Source organism: Tarenaya hassleriana, unplaced genomic scaffold, assembly GCF_000463585.1.
Source record: "Tarenaya hassleriana unplaced genomic scaffold, ASM46358v1 Cleome8, whole genome shotgun sequence".
Taxonomy (NCBI): domain Eukaryota; kingdom Viridiplantae; phylum Streptophyta; class Magnoliopsida; order Brassicales; family Cleomaceae; genus Tarenaya; species Tarenaya hassleriana.
Window position 1 is genome coordinate 2,367,017 of NW_010970490.1, and position 16,249 is coordinate 2,383,265.

Below are 16,249 nucleotides of genomic sequence, written 5' to 3' on the forward strand. Positions count from 1 at the left end.
CAGTTGTTATCATTCACCGGTGAATTGGGGCCTCGCATGCTGGGAGTTCCTCTATACTCCACGGTTGCCGAAGCCTGCTCTTCCTCGGGTTGGTTGTTGCAACCTGCTCGGACAGATGTAGCAGCTACAATCCATCAATCCCTGCTGCAACATGCTCACCCTTGCTCCAATTCTGATGCCGACAGATTTTTCTGGTCCGAAACACACTCAGACGGCACCATGCCGAGATTCTCAACCAAGAAGACCTGGTCTTGCATATCACCTCAGTCACCGCAAGTGCCTTGGAGCAAGGAGATCTGGTTCCAACATTCTGTTCCGAAACACTCGTTTATCACTTGGCTGGTGGCTCGAAATAGGCTACCCACTCGTGACAGGGTAATCTCTTGGGGAAGGAATTCACCAAGCAACTGCTTACTCTGTCAAGTGGGCGTAGAGTCAGTCGACCACCTCTTCTTTGTCTGCTCGTACTCCTCCCGAATTTGGCAGCGGGGATTAGCTCAATCGCCCATTCGTCCGCCGTTCCTAACTACTTTCTTGGAGACCCTGTCATGGTTGAAGACTTGTACTACCTGCAGGCTTCTGAGAATCATGGTACTACTATTTTTTCAAGCATCTGTGTACTATATATGGCTGGAACGAAATTGCAGGGCACATGGCGCGTCTCCTAGGCCGGCAGAGGTTATCCTTAAGGATATTCTCAGACATACTAGACGTAAAATATCATCCTTTCGACCTGATTTCATTGCTAATCCTGACGGTGATTCAATGCTGAGTATTTGGTTCCATTACTTTGACCGATTGTAATCCGCTTTTGTTTTTGCGTATCTAATTGTGATGTAACTCGGAATTCTCTTCTGTATTTGGGCAGCGTACATATATAAAAATTTAACATTTAAAAAAAAAAAAAAAAAAAAAAATAACGAATGCTCTAGGCGCCGAAATATGTGGATAAAAGGTGTATAAAAATGGACCTGTAGCTCCTTCTGCTCTACTCTTACAGTCCTCAAGATCTCTGCAGGATCTCTCTACCTTCCTGTAGACAACAATATTCACTCATCTTTCTCGTCTGGTTATCGGTTTTTCATTCGGAAAGTGATACAATATACCTTTTAATATGTTTCGGAGTATTATCCTCCGAACCATCACCCGGGTTTTTTTTGCTGGAAAGGTGTGACTCCCTTAAAACAATGTAGTTGCAATGCACATCATATAACAAGGGTGATGGCTTAAATTCCCATGAAACACGCATTTTGTCACATGAGAGAGGCAGGAAGAATATCGCGAAAGGACCAGCTATACAGCCTCGTGATCAAGGTAAAGATGCTATAATGCATGTCCTACCATGACTTGTATCCAATCATCGATGCGAAAAAGTTTGAAACTATGTGATTAAAAACAATGATTAAAGGAAGGGTTTTCAAACCTGTCTTGTGCAAAGTAAACATGATTTCCACCCACCGGATGGCCAAGACAGTGCAGACTGACCGTAAGTTTTTCGATTCTCTACAAGGAGGAGTAAAAACTTAAGAAAACGGTAGATAAAACAGTAAAAAGGAGGCGCTTGCAAAGTTCGGCCCTATCTTAGAGGGGGATAGTCCACTTTTTTCTCGCTTTGCAATGTCAGAAAAATGTATTGAATATCTTGAGTCTTCATTTGCATAAGCTCTTTTGCAGTGTACTTCTTCACTTTGCTCCTGAGCTTATCAGAATTACAGGTACGATATAAGAAACGAAACCGGAAATTGCGAAAGAATATCAGCAGCAAAGAGATTTTGTTGACTTACATGGACGTATGAACTCCATCAACCAACTTTGCTCTGATCATCTTAAAACTAAATTCATCTGGGTTCTTGAATTCTGCCTTCTCCCTAGATTTCTTTGAAGGAGCCATTAGATTCTTCTTCCATTGTCTGAAACATTCCAAAATCCATGACAAGATTCAGAAAATAAAACAGAATCTTGCGGGGGCTTTCAAACTTCGAATTGAACGATCATGATACAGATGCACAGAATAAGGAAACTAAACATAATCGAATACCACCAAACTCGGGCCACTTCGAATCACATAATTGAATACCACCAAATTGAAACCGATTTCACATTCTCTCGCATCCAATTCCATAAATTCATCCACAGAACTTAACGGAAATGCAGGAATTATGATTTTTAAAACCTATTAGGAGTAACAGAACCGTACATCGAAAGCGTCTATGCAAGGATAGAGAGAAGGAAGATCAAGATTCCAAGAACTTACCTACCAGAACTGGAATCACTCGGAAACGATTGACGGAACGCCAGAAAAGGAGAAAGGAACACCGGGGGGAGAGAGAGAGATCGGAATGAAGAGAGAGAACTGCTGATTCGATGATCGATTCGAAGAAAGAAGAGGAGGATAGAAAGGAGCAAGAAGAAGAAGATGATGGATTTTGGGATATAACCGCCAAAACTTCAAAATCAAATGTCAATAAACTTCTTTTTATGTAAAAAAAAGAGTCAGACGTTTGTCGCAATATATATATATATGTACGTATATATGTGTGAGCAATTGCATACTCGGGCTCGTGATTGACAAAGTTGGGCCTCATACATTATTTTGGGCCTAATTGCTTCAATCTACAATCAGACAACTCCTGAGCACGCGCACGCCTCGCGCGTTGCTGTTACGCGTGTGATTTTCGCGAGTATTACATACTTCTACAAAGTTTTAAAAACTGCGCTCGCACACACACACAGACACACATATATGCACGAATAGATATATAATTTTTTATCTTTTAAAAAATACATCAATTTACAATTTTTTTTAAAAAAATTTTTACATGGCAAATTGGATAACATTAACATTATATGATACAAATATTTAAAATTAAAATAAAAAACTAATAATTTAATATTTAGAACTAAAAATTATTATATACATATATACATATTGAAATGTATATATACATATATATTCAAAGTGAAATATATATATGTATATATACACGCATTTCAAAATAAATATTATACATATATAGATACATATAAACACACATATATATATACATATAAATTTACATAGACATACATTACACATTTACACACACATATGGTCTGGGAATTTAAGAAAAAGTTACAAATTCATACATTTTTGGGAGAAAAAAATCATGCATTTATTAACAAGATTTGAATAAATTCAATTTTTTTTTCTTAATAGCTGTTTCTATAGGCAATCGATTTAAATTAAACAACTATTTTATTATTAATTCTAAAATTTTAAAATAACTGAATAATAAACCAAACGGTTGATCACCGTCGGCATCTCGGAACACCGCCGCCTCGGCCACCGCGACGTCCGCCTCTACCTCTGAAACAGCCTCCTCGTACATGTCCAAGAGACTGCACACGTCTCCTCTTCTTTCCATATCCTTCCTCCTCCTCGTACATGTCCGAGAACCAAAGCGCTTGGGATCCTCCGGGCCCGAGTTTCGCACCCGAGGCCTTGTCCTGACTTTCGTCCAGAGCCTTGACTCGCTTGCCCAGAGGAGGAGCGTCTTCTTCCGCAATCGAGACCCGGTTGTAGGACGTTCCTGCGTGTCGTTCATCCTTGACTTTGAACAACCTACACACAGGAAGAAAAAAGACGATGTTTTTAGATCCGATACCATATACGGATAGAGCGTAGATCAGAGGCGGTAGCGGCTTTACTTTGGAGCTTTTGATTTCTTGCCTCGCCTCGTCGTCCCATGACTCCAAGCCCTGTAAATAACGAGATCATCACAAGCACAATAATCAGAAACAAAACAAGAAATCGCAAAAGAATATCAGCAACAAAGAGATTCTGTTGACTCACTTTGGCTTATGAACTCCATCAACCATCTTTGATCTGATCATCTTAAAATTAAATTCATCTGGGTTCTTGAATGCTGCCTTCTCCCTGAGCCTCTGCGAAAAACAATAGAGAAGAAACGACATCAGAGATACAACATTGCGATCAGATACAAAACGTAACCCGAGGTTCCAATATGGGCTACGACCTGAGGATTTGCTACAAGACTTTTCTTCAACTACCAATATCCAAGAAGAGGTGGGCATTGAAAGACACCAAAACATATCAAACTAACTACATGGACCGACATATAAATGTACTTGTCATCTCAACAAAGAGGGCTGTCGAGAAGTCCATTGCAAATTCATTCGACTTCAAAGAGAGAACATAAAAAAAAGGAACCTGCAAAGCCTCCTGTTTCTTGTGGTAGGCATTTGCACGGATTTTGTAATCCTTATGCTTCTCAAGAAGACCATATTTCTTCCTCTCTTGCCTGAAAGATATAACAATCTCCAAAAATTAGAAAAAAAAAGCAGGCAACAAAGATGAAGAAGAAGAAAGAAGACTAATTACATACGGTTGAGCTCGCTCCCTATGAATCCGTCGCATGTTTGGTGATGGCTGTCACTGCAAAAATCAACTTCCTTTTTATCAAATCTAATCACGAAAACTGCAGGCACCGGCTCGGTGTAACCATGACATGCCTAGAAATCAAATATAGAGGCATCACGAATTGCTCTTCGAAGAGATTATAAACGGTAGTAATGGTTTCACATTATCGTGATGAAGACAATGAAATTACCCAAATTTTCACTATCACTAAATTATGTTCAAAACAAAGATCATACTTTCTCTCCCAAAACAGTGAAACTACCCAAATTCTCATAAATCAATACCAAGTACACTGATTTTTGTTAAATGCACTCCTCACTTGGAAGGCGAATCCTCCATGGCGATATAACTTACAATTATACAGTGTTTCAGGTATTCACTCAACAATGACACATCCGTGTCAGTGACAGCGTCTGAACGCGATTAACAACAAAAATCAAAATTCAGACACCCATATCGTATTTTCATCCCAAGCAATCAACGCAGATACCGAAACAGCTTTCACCGCTCAATAAAAGCAATGAAACCAGAACGAACAACAAAAAACTCAGGCGATTAGCCATTAAAAGAGGAAGGATAGAGATAAGTTGGCAACTTACCGGAAAATTACAAGAGGGAACGGAGATTATGGAGAGCGACGACGCCGATGAGCCGATTCAATGAATAGGATTAGGGTTTAGTTGCTTTCTTTCTATTTTACAGTAACTGGGCATGACCTATAATATCAATATCCCTTTTTATAGGGTGTCGACAGGAGAGAGACTTACAATAATACCCCTACCTTTAAAACCAAATCCCAAAAAAGGTATGAGAGCCGAAGGGTTGGTCCGTCCACATATAAAAAAAAATTAATAGATTCTCCCTAATCAATTCTAATAACAAAATTATATCAAGTCACCGAAAACTTTTCGCTAATCACATATATATTAATATAACCAACCAAAGAGCGTATATTATTAATACGTGTCGGTGTTACAGATAAAAGCGGCAAAGATTTACATCAATATTTTCAATGATTAGACGTCGTCTCTTAAATGATATAATTAAATATATATATATATATACGTGTGACACCATAGAGTTGATCGGATTCGATCCTATACATATATAGATCATCATATATATATACACATACATATCGTCAATGTGAAGAAGCAAGATAAACATTTTTCGCTAGAATATGAATTTATATATTATGTAATTTTGCATCGACTTCGGTTGATCAGATTCGACTTTTATATATTATTCTATTTGAATCCCTATATGATAAATGTAAACTAAAACATGATAAATATTTTCAGATTCCAAAATTTCAAAATGGCGACAAGAATATCACAAAAACAATAACGTTATAACATATCATCATCATCGTCGGCCTCTCCCACCACCGCCGCCTCGTCCACCCCGACGGCCGCCTCTCCCTCTGAAACCACCGGGGATTCTAACCTGCTTCAGACCAAGAGACTGCACGCCTCTCCTCTTTTTTCCATATCCTTCCTCCTCCTCCTCCTCTTCCCTGTACTTGGCCAAGCTTCTCGCCCTGAACGAAATCTCTCGGGAACCTCCGGGCCCGAGTTTCACGCCCGAGGCGTTGTTCCGACTTTCCTCGAGAGCCTTGACTCGCTCGCCCAGAGGAAGAGCATCTTCTTTCGCGAGCGAGACCCGGTTGTAGAACGCTTCTGCGTGTCGTTCATCCTTGACTTCAAGTAACCTACGCCGGAAAAAAAAACGATGTTTTTAGATCCGATAACCATATGGATAGAGCGTAAGAATGTGTAGATCAGAGGCGCGGCTTTACTTTGGAGCTTTCGATTTCCTGTCTCGCCTTGTCATCTCGTCGTCTGAAGATTCCGATGCGTCAGAATCGCTCTTCTCGCTATCCTCCACGGGTTCAAAGTGTTCTTCCAACAAAGACGCTTGCTTCTCCGAAGAAGCCGCGATAGGATGTAAAGCCATGTATTCTTTCGATTCCTTGTCGATTTGGAAGTCCTGGAACCAAGAAAATTTTCCGGAATTTAGTCCGAGTCGTTGGGGCAAGTTTTTGCAAGAATACTAGTGAGAGAATAATATCGTAATACCGGGTTTTGGAAAATTGTTTTGAACCGGTCGTCTTCGAAAACGTCCCTCGAAATTCCAGGCTTCTTTTTCTTCGACACTTTCTTGCCGTCATTATCCTCGACGCCTTTCAGTTCCTCTTCAGTTTCCTCCTCGTGGAGGATGGTGGCCGCGAGCTCGCGATTTACCTTCGGTAACCTTCTCTTCTTCTGCGGTAAAAATACAACACAATGAATGATAACGAATCGTTTTAGGATGGTAACTGCACCATGTCGAGATAGAAAAAATACTGACAGTAATTCTCTGGCTACGTTCTGCTTCGAGTTTCTCTTGTTTTTTGCGTTCCAAGTAAGATTCGTAGGCAAAAGGATCGGCCACTGCCACAGCCTTTTTGTACAGACGGTAATCGACGAAGAACCCGTGCATGTAGGCTTTCAGGAGATCTGTTCCGATCAGATGAGACAGCTGCAATTTATCAAGATCTTGTCTTGTCAAGAACTTGTAGTTATCGTATATGGTCGTTTGACCAGTTTCCTCCAGCTCTTCCTGTGAACAATGTTAGCAGAGAGGTTTTCATCAATGGTGAAGAAGATACAAAGGAGAGTTAGTTAGGTACTATGATGCCCTTTAAACGAGGAGAATACCGTTAAATTCTCGAGAGTGGAACACCATTTCGGGGCGGGTCCAAGCTCGGGTATAAAGTAAGACGGAATTTGGCTAGAATCTAGAGCCAAAAGCATCAGCCCGCTTTCATTGAATACACAAATATCGTTTATTTCTCCTTGCGTCGGTTCAATGCTGGTCATACCTTCCCCCTGCAGATACGGGAATACGTCAAACACAATTTCGTGTATCGAAAACTGTAGATTATATTCCAAATTTGACAAGGTAAATCAGTTTTGTTCTTGTTGGAGGTTTTTACCGTATTGGGATCCCATACTCTCACGATGTGTTTGTCGGTAGTAATCAGCTTAGGTTGCTGAGAATTAAGAGTCTTTTGCCACTTGATATTCAGAATCGGGCTGCCATACCTGCAAAGTTTTCGAAGCATATAAATTCATATGAACATCTACTATGAAATAAATATTGAAGTTTCTTTAAAATGGAGAATTTTTACAAGAGGGTATTACTTACATGTGGTCTTTAACTCGTATGGGTGTTGATGTACGCAAGTCATAAATCAATACCTGCAGTAGAAGGAATTAATACAATACATTCAAACATACAAGATACTGAATCAAGATAATGAAATATACAGCCCAGACCTTGCCCGTACTACTCCCGATGGCAACTTGAATACCTTCAGTGTCGTCAAATTCTACAGCGGTAACCTCCTATAAAACAAGAAACAATGGCAAAATATTCTCTTAAAACAAATAAACAGAAGATCGTTGAAAATGCATATGCATTTTCAGGCAACATTTGTACGATGATCTAAGAGATTCTAGTCATTTGGAATTTTCACAAACACAGTCAATATATAAAGATTCACACAAAAGGGTCAAAACTCAAAGGGGAAGTACCGCATCAGTATCACCGCCATGTGAAACAGCATTTATCCGAGCAGCTGATGATTTCATTCTCGTATCGAAACATTCCACGGCACCATCATCACCCCCACAAGCCACTAACCCATGCAATTTGCTGAAATAAGCAAAGCATAAGGTGATGATGCAACACAGCGATATTTTTCACTACTCCAAATAAAGAAAAACAAAGCAAACATGGCAGTAAACCTCCGAGAAACAACATTCAGTGCTGGGGATTGAGTGCTGAGAGGGGCGAGAAATCTTCCCTAAAGAGAAGAAAATATGATTCCAGTCATTCTCCAGCAAGGATGGAAAATCAAGATAAGGAAAATCCATCAAATTGTTCTACCTGCTCCAGATTAATTCTATAGAGTTCAGGCGAAGAAGCAGCACAAAGCAGATCACAAGACCAGCTATCATACGCCATATCTCTACCCATCCTGTTAATGGACAACATAATATAGATCAAATACGACCCCAGGCTTTATGAAAATATTATATCAGAATCCGACTTTATCAGCATAATCAGCACCTTGGGATACGCAAACTGTAGTGCTTCCCATATTTTGCGTGTAGATTGACAGACCGATCAGCGCACAAGAATGCAAGCTTCGAGTAGTCATCATCCAATATCTATAGAGAAAATGAATTAGTGAACCACAAACACAATAGCAAACCAATAGGAACTCCTCATGTTGTCTCTGAATTATACATCACGTAGTAAGTACCTCGAAATCAACTATCTCGGCATCCAAGTGTCTCTCAAACTTCAAGGCAAGCTGCCTCAGTTCGTACACTTTGATCTGCGGTGGGTAGATGCCTGATTCCACAATATTAAGATTTAGGGTTCAGGGTTTATCCATCATATGAGACACGTATTAGGGATTCTTGCTAACAAGAAAAGCTCTAAAACCCAACAAGAGAACAGCAAAAACGTGCACCTGAAGCAATAAGGAACTCTCCATCAGGTGTTGCCTTAATTTTCGTTGTGGCAGTCTCAAATCTCAAGTCCTGAATTAACTCCACCCTTTGCGTATAATCTAACACAAAAGTTATCATAAAATTAACACATCGAACATGTTACCATCGAAATCATCAATGTTATCCAGGTTGAATCTTTACGGGGGGTTTCCTCAGAGATCATATCATGTATATGAGTAATAATTTGCATCCATAGAACCCTTCACGTGACCCAAAAGAAGAGATTTTGGTCATTAGGGTTTATGCAGGGTCTTAAAAAATTCTCTCTCTATCTAAGTTCCCGAAACAGAAAACTAGGTGGGACTTACTGGGATTTTTACGGAGTGCTCGTTGCTTCTTGGGATTAAGCCAAGTCGCAACATTGGGTGCAGATGAAACATGGTACATCTTAACACCATTGATGGAGGTCGATTTCAATCTCTCCCCGTAAGACGCCATTGCCAACTAGGGTGTGAGGTTATGGCGATGCGATTATCGAACTCCGATGGCGACAACGGCTTTGGTTTCGAAACAGTTGCCGTCGAACTATGATTTCCTGCAAAAACAGAAAGAACAGAAAATAGACACCGTGTTTACCGAGTTCAGATCGAACACGGAGTTCGAAATCGGACAGAGAAATAGAGCTTCCAAGTGGGGAACTGACCGGAAGATTGAACTAGAGATGTCGGAGAGCGGCGACGACGGCGAGCCGATTCAGTGGGTGGGGTTAGGGTTTAGTTGCTTCGTTCGTCTGGCTTTTCCTTTTGTCGTCGGTTTTTTTCCCAGTTTGCATTCTCTGCATGTTGGATTTATACTTAGGCCCATTAACTGTTTTTATATTTTGTTCAAGTTATAAATATTGATATATGTACTGGGGCGTGGTTTATAAAAAGAGAAGTAGCAGCCTCAGTTGGTTAAACACATAAGTGTGGGGGCTTTTTTGCAAATACTTGTATTTGTTCATAAACCCTACGTCGTGGTTCCGAAGCTTGGCCATTGCGACTCTGCTCTGGAGCTGGCGAGTTAACTCAGTTCTTTACTCGGCTTGACTCAGGATCGAAGGGAGAAGAGTCATGCAATTTTTATCGAACTCTCGTAGACTCGCTAGGGTTTTAAAACCCTTGGTTCTCGTTGAAGCTGATGCCAGATTCGTTTCCTCTGCTTCTCAAATCTCCGATTCTATCCAATGGCAGAAACATGGGTCTCCTTTGCCAATCGTGGTTCCAGGTAATGTTCATTGATCTCGCATTTTCCTTTATGTATTGCGTGTCGATTCCAAAAAAAAATAAAAATCATTCGTAGTTGTATGAATCATCATTGAAGCTTTTGTCTTAAGAGCATATTCAGCTCGTTAATTCTATTTAAAACTGATTGAGTTGACAAGATGAAGGGAATTTCTTGCTAGTTTGACTCATCTGCTTCGGATTTTGCCGGCAACTTTCTTTTGGTAGTTAAATTGTATTGGCATAGAAGCTTCCAAATGAAATACTTCGAGATATTGAAGATGAAATTCTAGTCTAATTATGCATCTTAGATCGATTTTTCAGCAGTTGAACATAGTTTAAAGTTTCTTCCTTTCTCCGAAAAATACGTTAATTTTAGTCTTCACCATCTTCATCCCGAGATTTTTATTGGTTGATTCTTCTCTGGTGCAACTATTTATGCAACACAGGTGCATATCCCTTTCTTTTTTCTCATAGAAGATTCTAAAGGTTGTAATGGTGGAACAGTGGTTTTAAAGCTTTCCTCTTTGCAAATTTTCTTACAAAATAGTTTTGTGACCGGTGACAGTCAAAAGGTGTAGGGAATGATGGATGCAGTCACTTGCACTCTCAAGTGCCCATTATGGGACTGATGATATCCAGAGCAAGTTTTTCATCAGAAGCAGCAAAACTTGAGGGAAATCCTACAGGTATCTGATCTTTCGTTTCATTCAGTATCACATCCGGAGTTTTCCAGAATGGTTTCTGATTATATTCTGCGTATACAGAGTCTGTCAAGGAATTGCATGGTAAAATGCTTGATTCTATAAATATCAAGAGATCGATGCCTCCGAATGCTTGGTTGTGGTCATTGATTGAGAACTGCCAAAACCCAGATGATATCAGGCTTCTATTTGACATTCTGCAGAATCTTCGGAGATTTGTGAGTATTTTATTGCTCGCTTCTTGATGCGTTGTTATAATTTGTAAATTGTCACTTCTTGCATATTTTGAGAGATTAAATTGTATTCCGATGATTCTGTGTGCTGCTCTTGGTTGCAGAGATTGTCCAATCTTCGTATTCATGACAACTTCAATTGCAATCTCTGCCGAGAAGTTGCTAAGACGTGTGTACGTGTAGGGGCAATTGACTATGGTAATCCTATATTTCTTACCTGAAAGATCTGGCTTTTGCTTCCCTTGGATTTTCATATCACAATTGCCTGTTTGATATTTCTTCCTCAGCTGACAAGAATGTGACAATATTAATGAAGTTCTCATAATATGTGACTGCAGGAAAGAAGGCTCTCTGGAAACATAATGTTTTTGGTTTGACGCCTAGTGTTGCATCTGCACACCATCTACTGGTAGTTTCCTTTTACAATGCTATCGATTAATTCTGTTTCACACACCGGCTTTATAATTTTGTTTTCATGTAGTCATATGCACGAGAGCAGAAGGATGATAAACTGATGGAGGAGGTGATGAAGCTCCTGAAAAGGAATGACCTTCCTCTACAACCAGGTACAGCAGATCTAGTTTTCAGGTATGTATATTATTTATATACCTTGTGAAAAAAATGAAGCATGTGTAATCAGATTTATGCTGCCTTGGCTGCTTATCAGATGATCTTGCTTAACATGGAATGAACTTTTAAATGTCTGCAGGATCTGTCATGATACGGATAACTGGAACCTACTGGCCAAGTATTCGAAGAAATTTTCCAAAGTGGGAGTCAAGTTGAGGAAGACCACATTTGATGCTTGGATGGAATTTGCTGCCAAGAGAGGTACTTGCGGTTTTCATTGATCTCTTGGTCTAAGGAAAGTCTTTTCCTCCATAGAATCTATCAATGGCAAATGAGATTTATGTTAATGTACTACTACTAGTGATGCAAGAAGTGGAAGGAAAAGGCAACATTGCACAAGAAGGGGTCATAACAAAACACTGTTCTGCTTGAGAAAGATTTTTGCTATTATACTTAGATATCAATTTGTCATGGTGTTTTATGTACTCATCTGCTATCAGGAGACACGGATTCGTTGTGGAAAGCTGATGGATTGAGATCTGAGACTTACAGTCAACACCCTCTTTCCAGTGCTTTTTCTTGTGCTAAGGTAACCGATCTTTCTGCATCTTCACATCATCTGTACTACCACACCTACTTCGTTCGCTGTAAATAATATGTTGGATAATCCTTTTAATTACTCTTCCATTACAGGGTTTTCTGCTAGAAAATAAATCTGAAGAAGCTGCTGCTGTCATCCAGGTCATCTGCCAGGTAAAATCCGAAAACCCGAATATCCACTGTTCATGGATGAGCGAGAATACCCTGATTCCCCATCCTTAAGATTTTTGTGTTTTCTGCATATGCAGACATTTCCTGATGCAAAGAAGTCAGTTCTTGCTGCTGAATTCAAGAAGCTGGTTAATGAGTGGCCTGTAGACGTTATCAAGCGCCAACAGGAGGAAGACAAGAAGGTAAAAACAACTTCCACCGGCACAATGTTTATTTTTCTCTGTTGCAAATTCCTGAAAACCCTAACTCAGCATGTTACCTGTGTCTTATAATGGTAACAGGCTGTAGCTGCTTCACTGAAATCCAACATCCCTGCCATGGTTAATGAATTGCTGAACTCGGGTTTAGACGTGAACATCGATTTAGACGAGTTAAACAAGAACGAAGCTCTTCTTAGCTGATGATCCAATCGCTTGACGAGATCCTGAGATGGGTTTGAAGGGACGTGGCTTATTCATATTGTCGTTCGGGTTTTGGTTTTTGGTACTGTATCCCTTGTGTGTCCAGGGTTTTGGACACTGGACTGGCATACTCTTTTGTAGTGTCAAATAACGTAATTCTCCAAAGAAGTTTGCTTCTTGATGGGTAATGATCTGATCTCGTTTGTGAAATTAGCCAACACCAAAGCGGAGCTGTAAAGATGGTTCATGGATTCAAATTTTGCTCAAGAATCTTTCAGATGTGTTCGAGTGTGAAAGATGTGGATTTTATGACAGGAACAAAAGGAACAGTGATGAAAAATAAACGTAGCTAACGAGCAGAGTTATTTATTTTGGCAAATCACATAAACCTAATAGCATCAAACACGACAAGAATCAGAAACGCGACAGAGGCAAGAAGGGAGACAAAAAGGGAAGCAGCCACAGTGCGACAGAACCCATGGAAGACATTGCAGACTTTGTTCCACATCACATGTTTGTTCCCTTGAAAACCCATCAGCCCGATTGCTCCCGCGGCTCCGGTGCCGGAAAAGAGCAGAGCCACCGTCACGAGATCTCCCATTAGCAATGCCACCGCCACGGCCTTGCCTTTCTTCTTGCCTCTCGTGACCGTCAGAATCCACGTTGTGACCGCTGCATAGCCGCACGCGATTGCGTTTGCTGTAATGTTGTACCTAAAATTTGGAGCGTGTGAAGTGAATCGTATGCGATATCTGATAGTCTTTTTCTATCGCTTATTGAGCGAGATATGGTTTGATATATATGGCAGTTGTCATCATCCTCGTGGGGTAGACATTATTAACAACATTCAACCTTTAATCCTCAACATGCAAATCAGTATGTCATCAGAGATGCATATATATGCTTAGTTAGTTTAGTACGTATAACCCAAAAATAAGTAGATAGAGAGAGAGAGAGAGAGAGAGAGAGAGAGAGAGAGAGAGAGGCTCACACAAAGGCAGACTGGTAAGTGGATTTAGCAGTGTAAGAGACATGAACAGGAGGCAAAGTGGGGAGAATCTTCAGAGGCACGATCTTTGTCTCTTTGCTAACACCAAGGATCACTGCAGTCGCCAAAGTAAGAACAGAAGCCAGCAATCTCATCACTAATTCAGACCAAACTCTGCCATTGTTGTTATGACCATCTGATCCTCTCTCTGTCCCATTCAAACCCTTCTCTCTGTCCTCTTCTCGATCCATATCAAGAAAGAACTTTATGACAGGGGATAGACGAAACCCCAATGGTATTTTTGCTTGATACAACTTTTCATGTCCTTTTTGGTTGAGGAGATTTGTCTATATATACACAAGGGCATATGCATGCATGTATATCATAATACATATGATCATGCGTACCCACATCTCTGTATGTGTATATGTATACACACACACACGCAATTAGCTTATACGAAGGACAATGACATCATAGATGGGCATGGGAATCTATGATATACATAATATTCTAAATAGAAAGTCAAATGCTAAATGGTTTCCATACAAATCACGAGTTAATTAACATAATCTAAAGGTCCAAATGCAATCTTCGATCTCTCCAATGCTGACTTCGTTTCATCTTCTTTTTTTCTTTTTCTTTTTTTCTGTGATGTCGTAAGTGTAAAACAATATATTCATCGCTTAATTCAATTGTTCAATTGTATTTTGTATACTATATGATATTTTTGAAAAAATTCTAAACTAAAAAAAATGTGTTTTTGTGTTACACAATATTTTTTATTATTTTATATTATTTACAGCTTAGCATTAGTAATAATTCGCAGTATATCAAAAATACCATCCATTTGCTATTTTTATTTCAAAACATACCATTTTTTAATTGTGACCATATGACCCATGTGATCAGAAATTTAATCATGGTCACATTTGTCATAACATTGAATTTATAAATTTTTTATCGAATGATTAGTGGGATATATAAGATATGAACATAATGAATAAGTGTGATCATCATAAATTTAACGTTATGGCAAAAATGACCAAGATTATATTTTTGATCACATGGGTCATAGAATCACAGATGGAGAATGGTATGCCTTGAAGTCAAAATAGCAAAGTAAGAGTATTTTTTATAATGACCCAATATAATTATTACATACGACGTTATTTGCGGTAAAATGTTAAAATTATAAAAAAGAACAAAATTAAATATAATATAGTATACAAATGCAATATAAAATTCTTCAGCAATATCCAATTGGACTTGGTTATATCATTATCATATTAGCTTTGTTTGGAGGTGCAGTCACACACCAATGAGTACGAGATTATTTTGTAGCATAAATGTGAAACTTTAGTAAATGAAAAAATGATTCAGCGAAAAAATGTTATTGATTATATATATTTTGATTGTTAGTGGTTCCATACAGTTCGTTGATTTATTAATATTTTTCCCGTTTTCAATTAGGTTGTTTCAGAAATAATTAATTTGACGAAATAAAACAAATAAATTGATAATTGGATATTAATTGAAAGTGACATACTTATAAATGATATGTACTTTTTTTTACCTAATAAATTGGAAAATATATGGCTGAAAAATTTTGCCTTTTTTAGGTAATAAATGATTATAAGACTTTACAAAATACATCCATCAATCTTTAATTAGGCAATCAATTAATGAATATCAACCCATATGATTTTGCAAAACAAAATTCAACAATATTTAATCAACAAAACAACGAATACCAACCGTATGATTTATATAGTATATTTATATGCAATACATGGGGGTTGCTAGGAATGCTAATAACTAGGGGTGTAAAATGGGCGGGTCGGGCCGGGTTCGGACCGGTTCAATTCGGGCCTAGAATTTTTCGGGCCGGGCCGGCCCGCCCATTTATTTTTCGGGTCTAGGATCGATGACTCGGAGCCCGGCCCTACAGGGCTTCGGGCGGGTTCGGGCCGGGCTTCGGGCTTTTTATTAAATATTTTTTTTTTGCGATAATAATAATAATAATAATATGAAACATTTAACAAAAATATTTTTAAAACCGATAACAACAAAGTTATTTAGTTCACAAATAAAAATAAAATTAAAAAAATTATCCAATTGTTCAATTCTCCAACACCACAACATGCGATTAAAAACTTTTAAACGTGATAAAAAATAACAAACATAATATAAAAAAAAATTTATGATGTAATTAATTTAAAACCTATAGAAAAAAATCAATATGTTCATGTACAAACAAAGGTTTAAAAATATATATATTTGAAAACTTCTACCCTTTCTAAAATAATATATATATATATATATATATATATATATATATATATATTTGGGCACACATATTTACAAGTATAGAGAGGTAAAACTTTGGTTTAGA

The 16,249-nt window shown here is 38.7% G+C and overlaps 4 protein-coding genes and 1 long non-coding RNA gene across 7 annotated transcripts; 1 reads left to right on the top strand and 4 right to left on the bottom strand.

The window, feature by feature from the left end:
- Window positions 1-419: 419 nt before the first annotated feature.
- On the bottom strand, window positions 420-2,429 carry LOC104802557. Of its 3 annotated transcripts, XR_770065.1 has the most exons (6): window positions 2,255-2,429; window positions 1,785-1,910; window positions 1,424-1,694; window positions 1,107-1,178; window positions 972-1,033; window positions 420-569 (listed from the first exon to the last, which is right to left on the bottom strand). It is a non-coding gene; the product is annotated as an uncharacterized LOC104802557 (long non-coding RNA). The 3 variants fall into 3 exon arrangements; XR_770064.1 differs by lacking the exon at window positions 420-569 and having other exon boundaries at window positions 886-1,033; XR_770066.1 differs by lacking the exon at window positions 420-569 and having other exon boundaries at window positions 886-1,033; window positions 1,424-1,699.
- Window positions 2,430-3,170: 741 nt separating this feature from the next.
- Window positions 3,171-5,135, bottom strand: LOC104802556 (U3 small nucleolar RNA-associated protein 11-like). Its single transcript, XM_010526208.1, has 6 exons — window positions 5,020-5,135; window positions 4,386-4,435; window positions 4,211-4,301; window positions 3,833-3,924; window positions 3,688-3,738; window positions 3,171-3,601 (listed from the first exon to the last, which is right to left on the bottom strand). The coding sequence occupies exons 2-6, from the start codon at window positions 4,415-4,417 to the stop codon at window positions 3,289-3,291; spliced, it is 579 nt and encodes a 192-aa protein (XP_010524510.1). The 5' UTR covers window positions 4,418-4,435; window positions 5,020-5,135; the 3' UTR covers window positions 3,171-3,288.
- A 549-nt stretch (window positions 5,136-5,684) lies between these two features.
- On the bottom strand, window positions 5,685-9,753 carry LOC104802558 (nucleolar protein 10). The gene is made up of 16 exons (XM_010526209.2): window positions 9,629-9,753; window positions 9,294-9,520; window positions 8,946-9,044; window positions 8,733-8,824; window positions 8,537-8,637; window positions 8,354-8,444; window positions 8,212-8,270; window positions 7,999-8,119; window positions 7,741-7,809; window positions 7,610-7,662; window positions 7,398-7,506; window positions 7,120-7,290; window positions 6,770-7,021; window positions 6,499-6,684; window positions 6,219-6,409; window positions 5,685-6,131 (listed from the first exon to the last, which is right to left on the bottom strand). Exons 2-16 carry the CDS (start codon window positions 9,421-9,423, stop codon window positions 5,786-5,788), a joined length of 2,070 nt encoding a protein of 689 aa, XP_010524511.1. The 5' UTR covers window positions 9,424-9,520; window positions 9,629-9,753; the 3' UTR covers window positions 5,685-5,785.
- Window positions 9,754-9,935: 182 nt separating this feature from the next.
- LOC104802559 lies at window positions 9,936-13,076 on the top strand. Its single transcript, XM_010526210.2, has 11 exons — window positions 9,936-10,191; window positions 10,769-10,876; window positions 10,955-11,109; window positions 11,229-11,322; window positions 11,463-11,533; window positions 11,606-11,712; window positions 11,834-11,955; window positions 12,195-12,283; window positions 12,388-12,447; window positions 12,543-12,647; window positions 12,747-13,076. Exons 1-11 carry the CDS (start codon window positions 10,038-10,040, stop codon window positions 12,864-12,866), a joined length of 1,185 nt encoding a protein of 394 aa, XP_010524512.1. The 5' UTR covers window positions 9,936-10,037; the 3' UTR covers window positions 12,867-13,076.
- Window positions 13,077-13,212: 136 nt separating this feature from the next.
- LOC104802560 (CASP-like protein 1E2) lies at window positions 13,213-14,223 on the bottom strand. The gene is made up of 2 exons (XM_010526211.2): window positions 13,858-14,223; window positions 13,213-13,579 (listed from the first exon to the last, which is right to left on the bottom strand). The coding sequence occupies exons 1-2, from the start codon at window positions 14,103-14,105 to the stop codon at window positions 13,246-13,248; spliced, it is 582 nt and encodes a 193-aa protein (XP_010524513.1). The 5' UTR covers window positions 14,106-14,223; the 3' UTR covers window positions 13,213-13,245.
- Window positions 14,224-16,249: the final 2,026 nt, after the last annotated feature.

Bases quoted from the DNA above. Each gene is read 5' to 3' on its own strand.
- LOC104802556 (XM_010526208.1), bottom strand. From the start codon at position 4,417: ATGCGACGGATTCATAGGGAGCGAGCTCAACC. The intron at 3,925-4,210 runs GTTCCTTTTTTT...TGTTTTTCGCAG, and splicing joins AGAAACAGGAGGCTTTGCAG to AGGCTCAGGGAGAAGGCAGC. The intron at 3,602-3,687 runs GTAAAGCCGCTA...TCCTGTGTGTAG, and splicing joins AAGAAATCAAAAGCTCCAAA to GTTGTTCAAAGTCAAGGATG.
- LOC104802558 (XM_010526209.2), bottom strand. From the start codon at position 9,423: ATGGCGTCTTACGGGGAGAGATTGAAATCGACCTCCATCAATGGTGTT. The intron at 7,507-7,609 runs GTAAGTAATACC...AAAACTTTGCAG, and splicing joins ATACGAGTTAAAGACCACAT to GTATGGCAGCCCGATTCTGA. The intron at 6,132-6,218 runs GTAAAGCCGCGC...TTTCCGGCGTAG, and splicing joins AGGAAATCGAAAGCTCCAAA to GTTACTTGAAGTCAAGGATG.
- LOC104802559 (XM_010526210.2), top strand. From the start codon at position 10,038: ATGCAATTTTTATCGAACTCTCGTAGACTCGCTAGGGTTTTAAAACCC. The intron at 10,877-10,954 runs GTATCTGATCTT...CTGCGTATACAG, and splicing joins ACTTGAGGGAAATCCTACAG to AGTCTGTCAAGGAATTGCAT. The intron at 12,448-12,542 runs GTAAAATCCGAA...CTGCATATGCAG, and splicing joins TCATCCAGGTCATCTGCCAG to ACATTTCCTGATGCAAAGAA.
- LOC104802560 (XM_010526211.2), bottom strand. From the start codon at position 14,105: ATGGATCGAGAAGAGGACAGAGAGAAGGGTTTGAATGGGACAGAGAGA. The intron at 13,580-13,857 runs GTGAGCCTCTCT...TCCAAATTTTAG, and splicing joins ACTTACCAGTCTGCCTTTGT to GTACAACATTACAGCAAACG.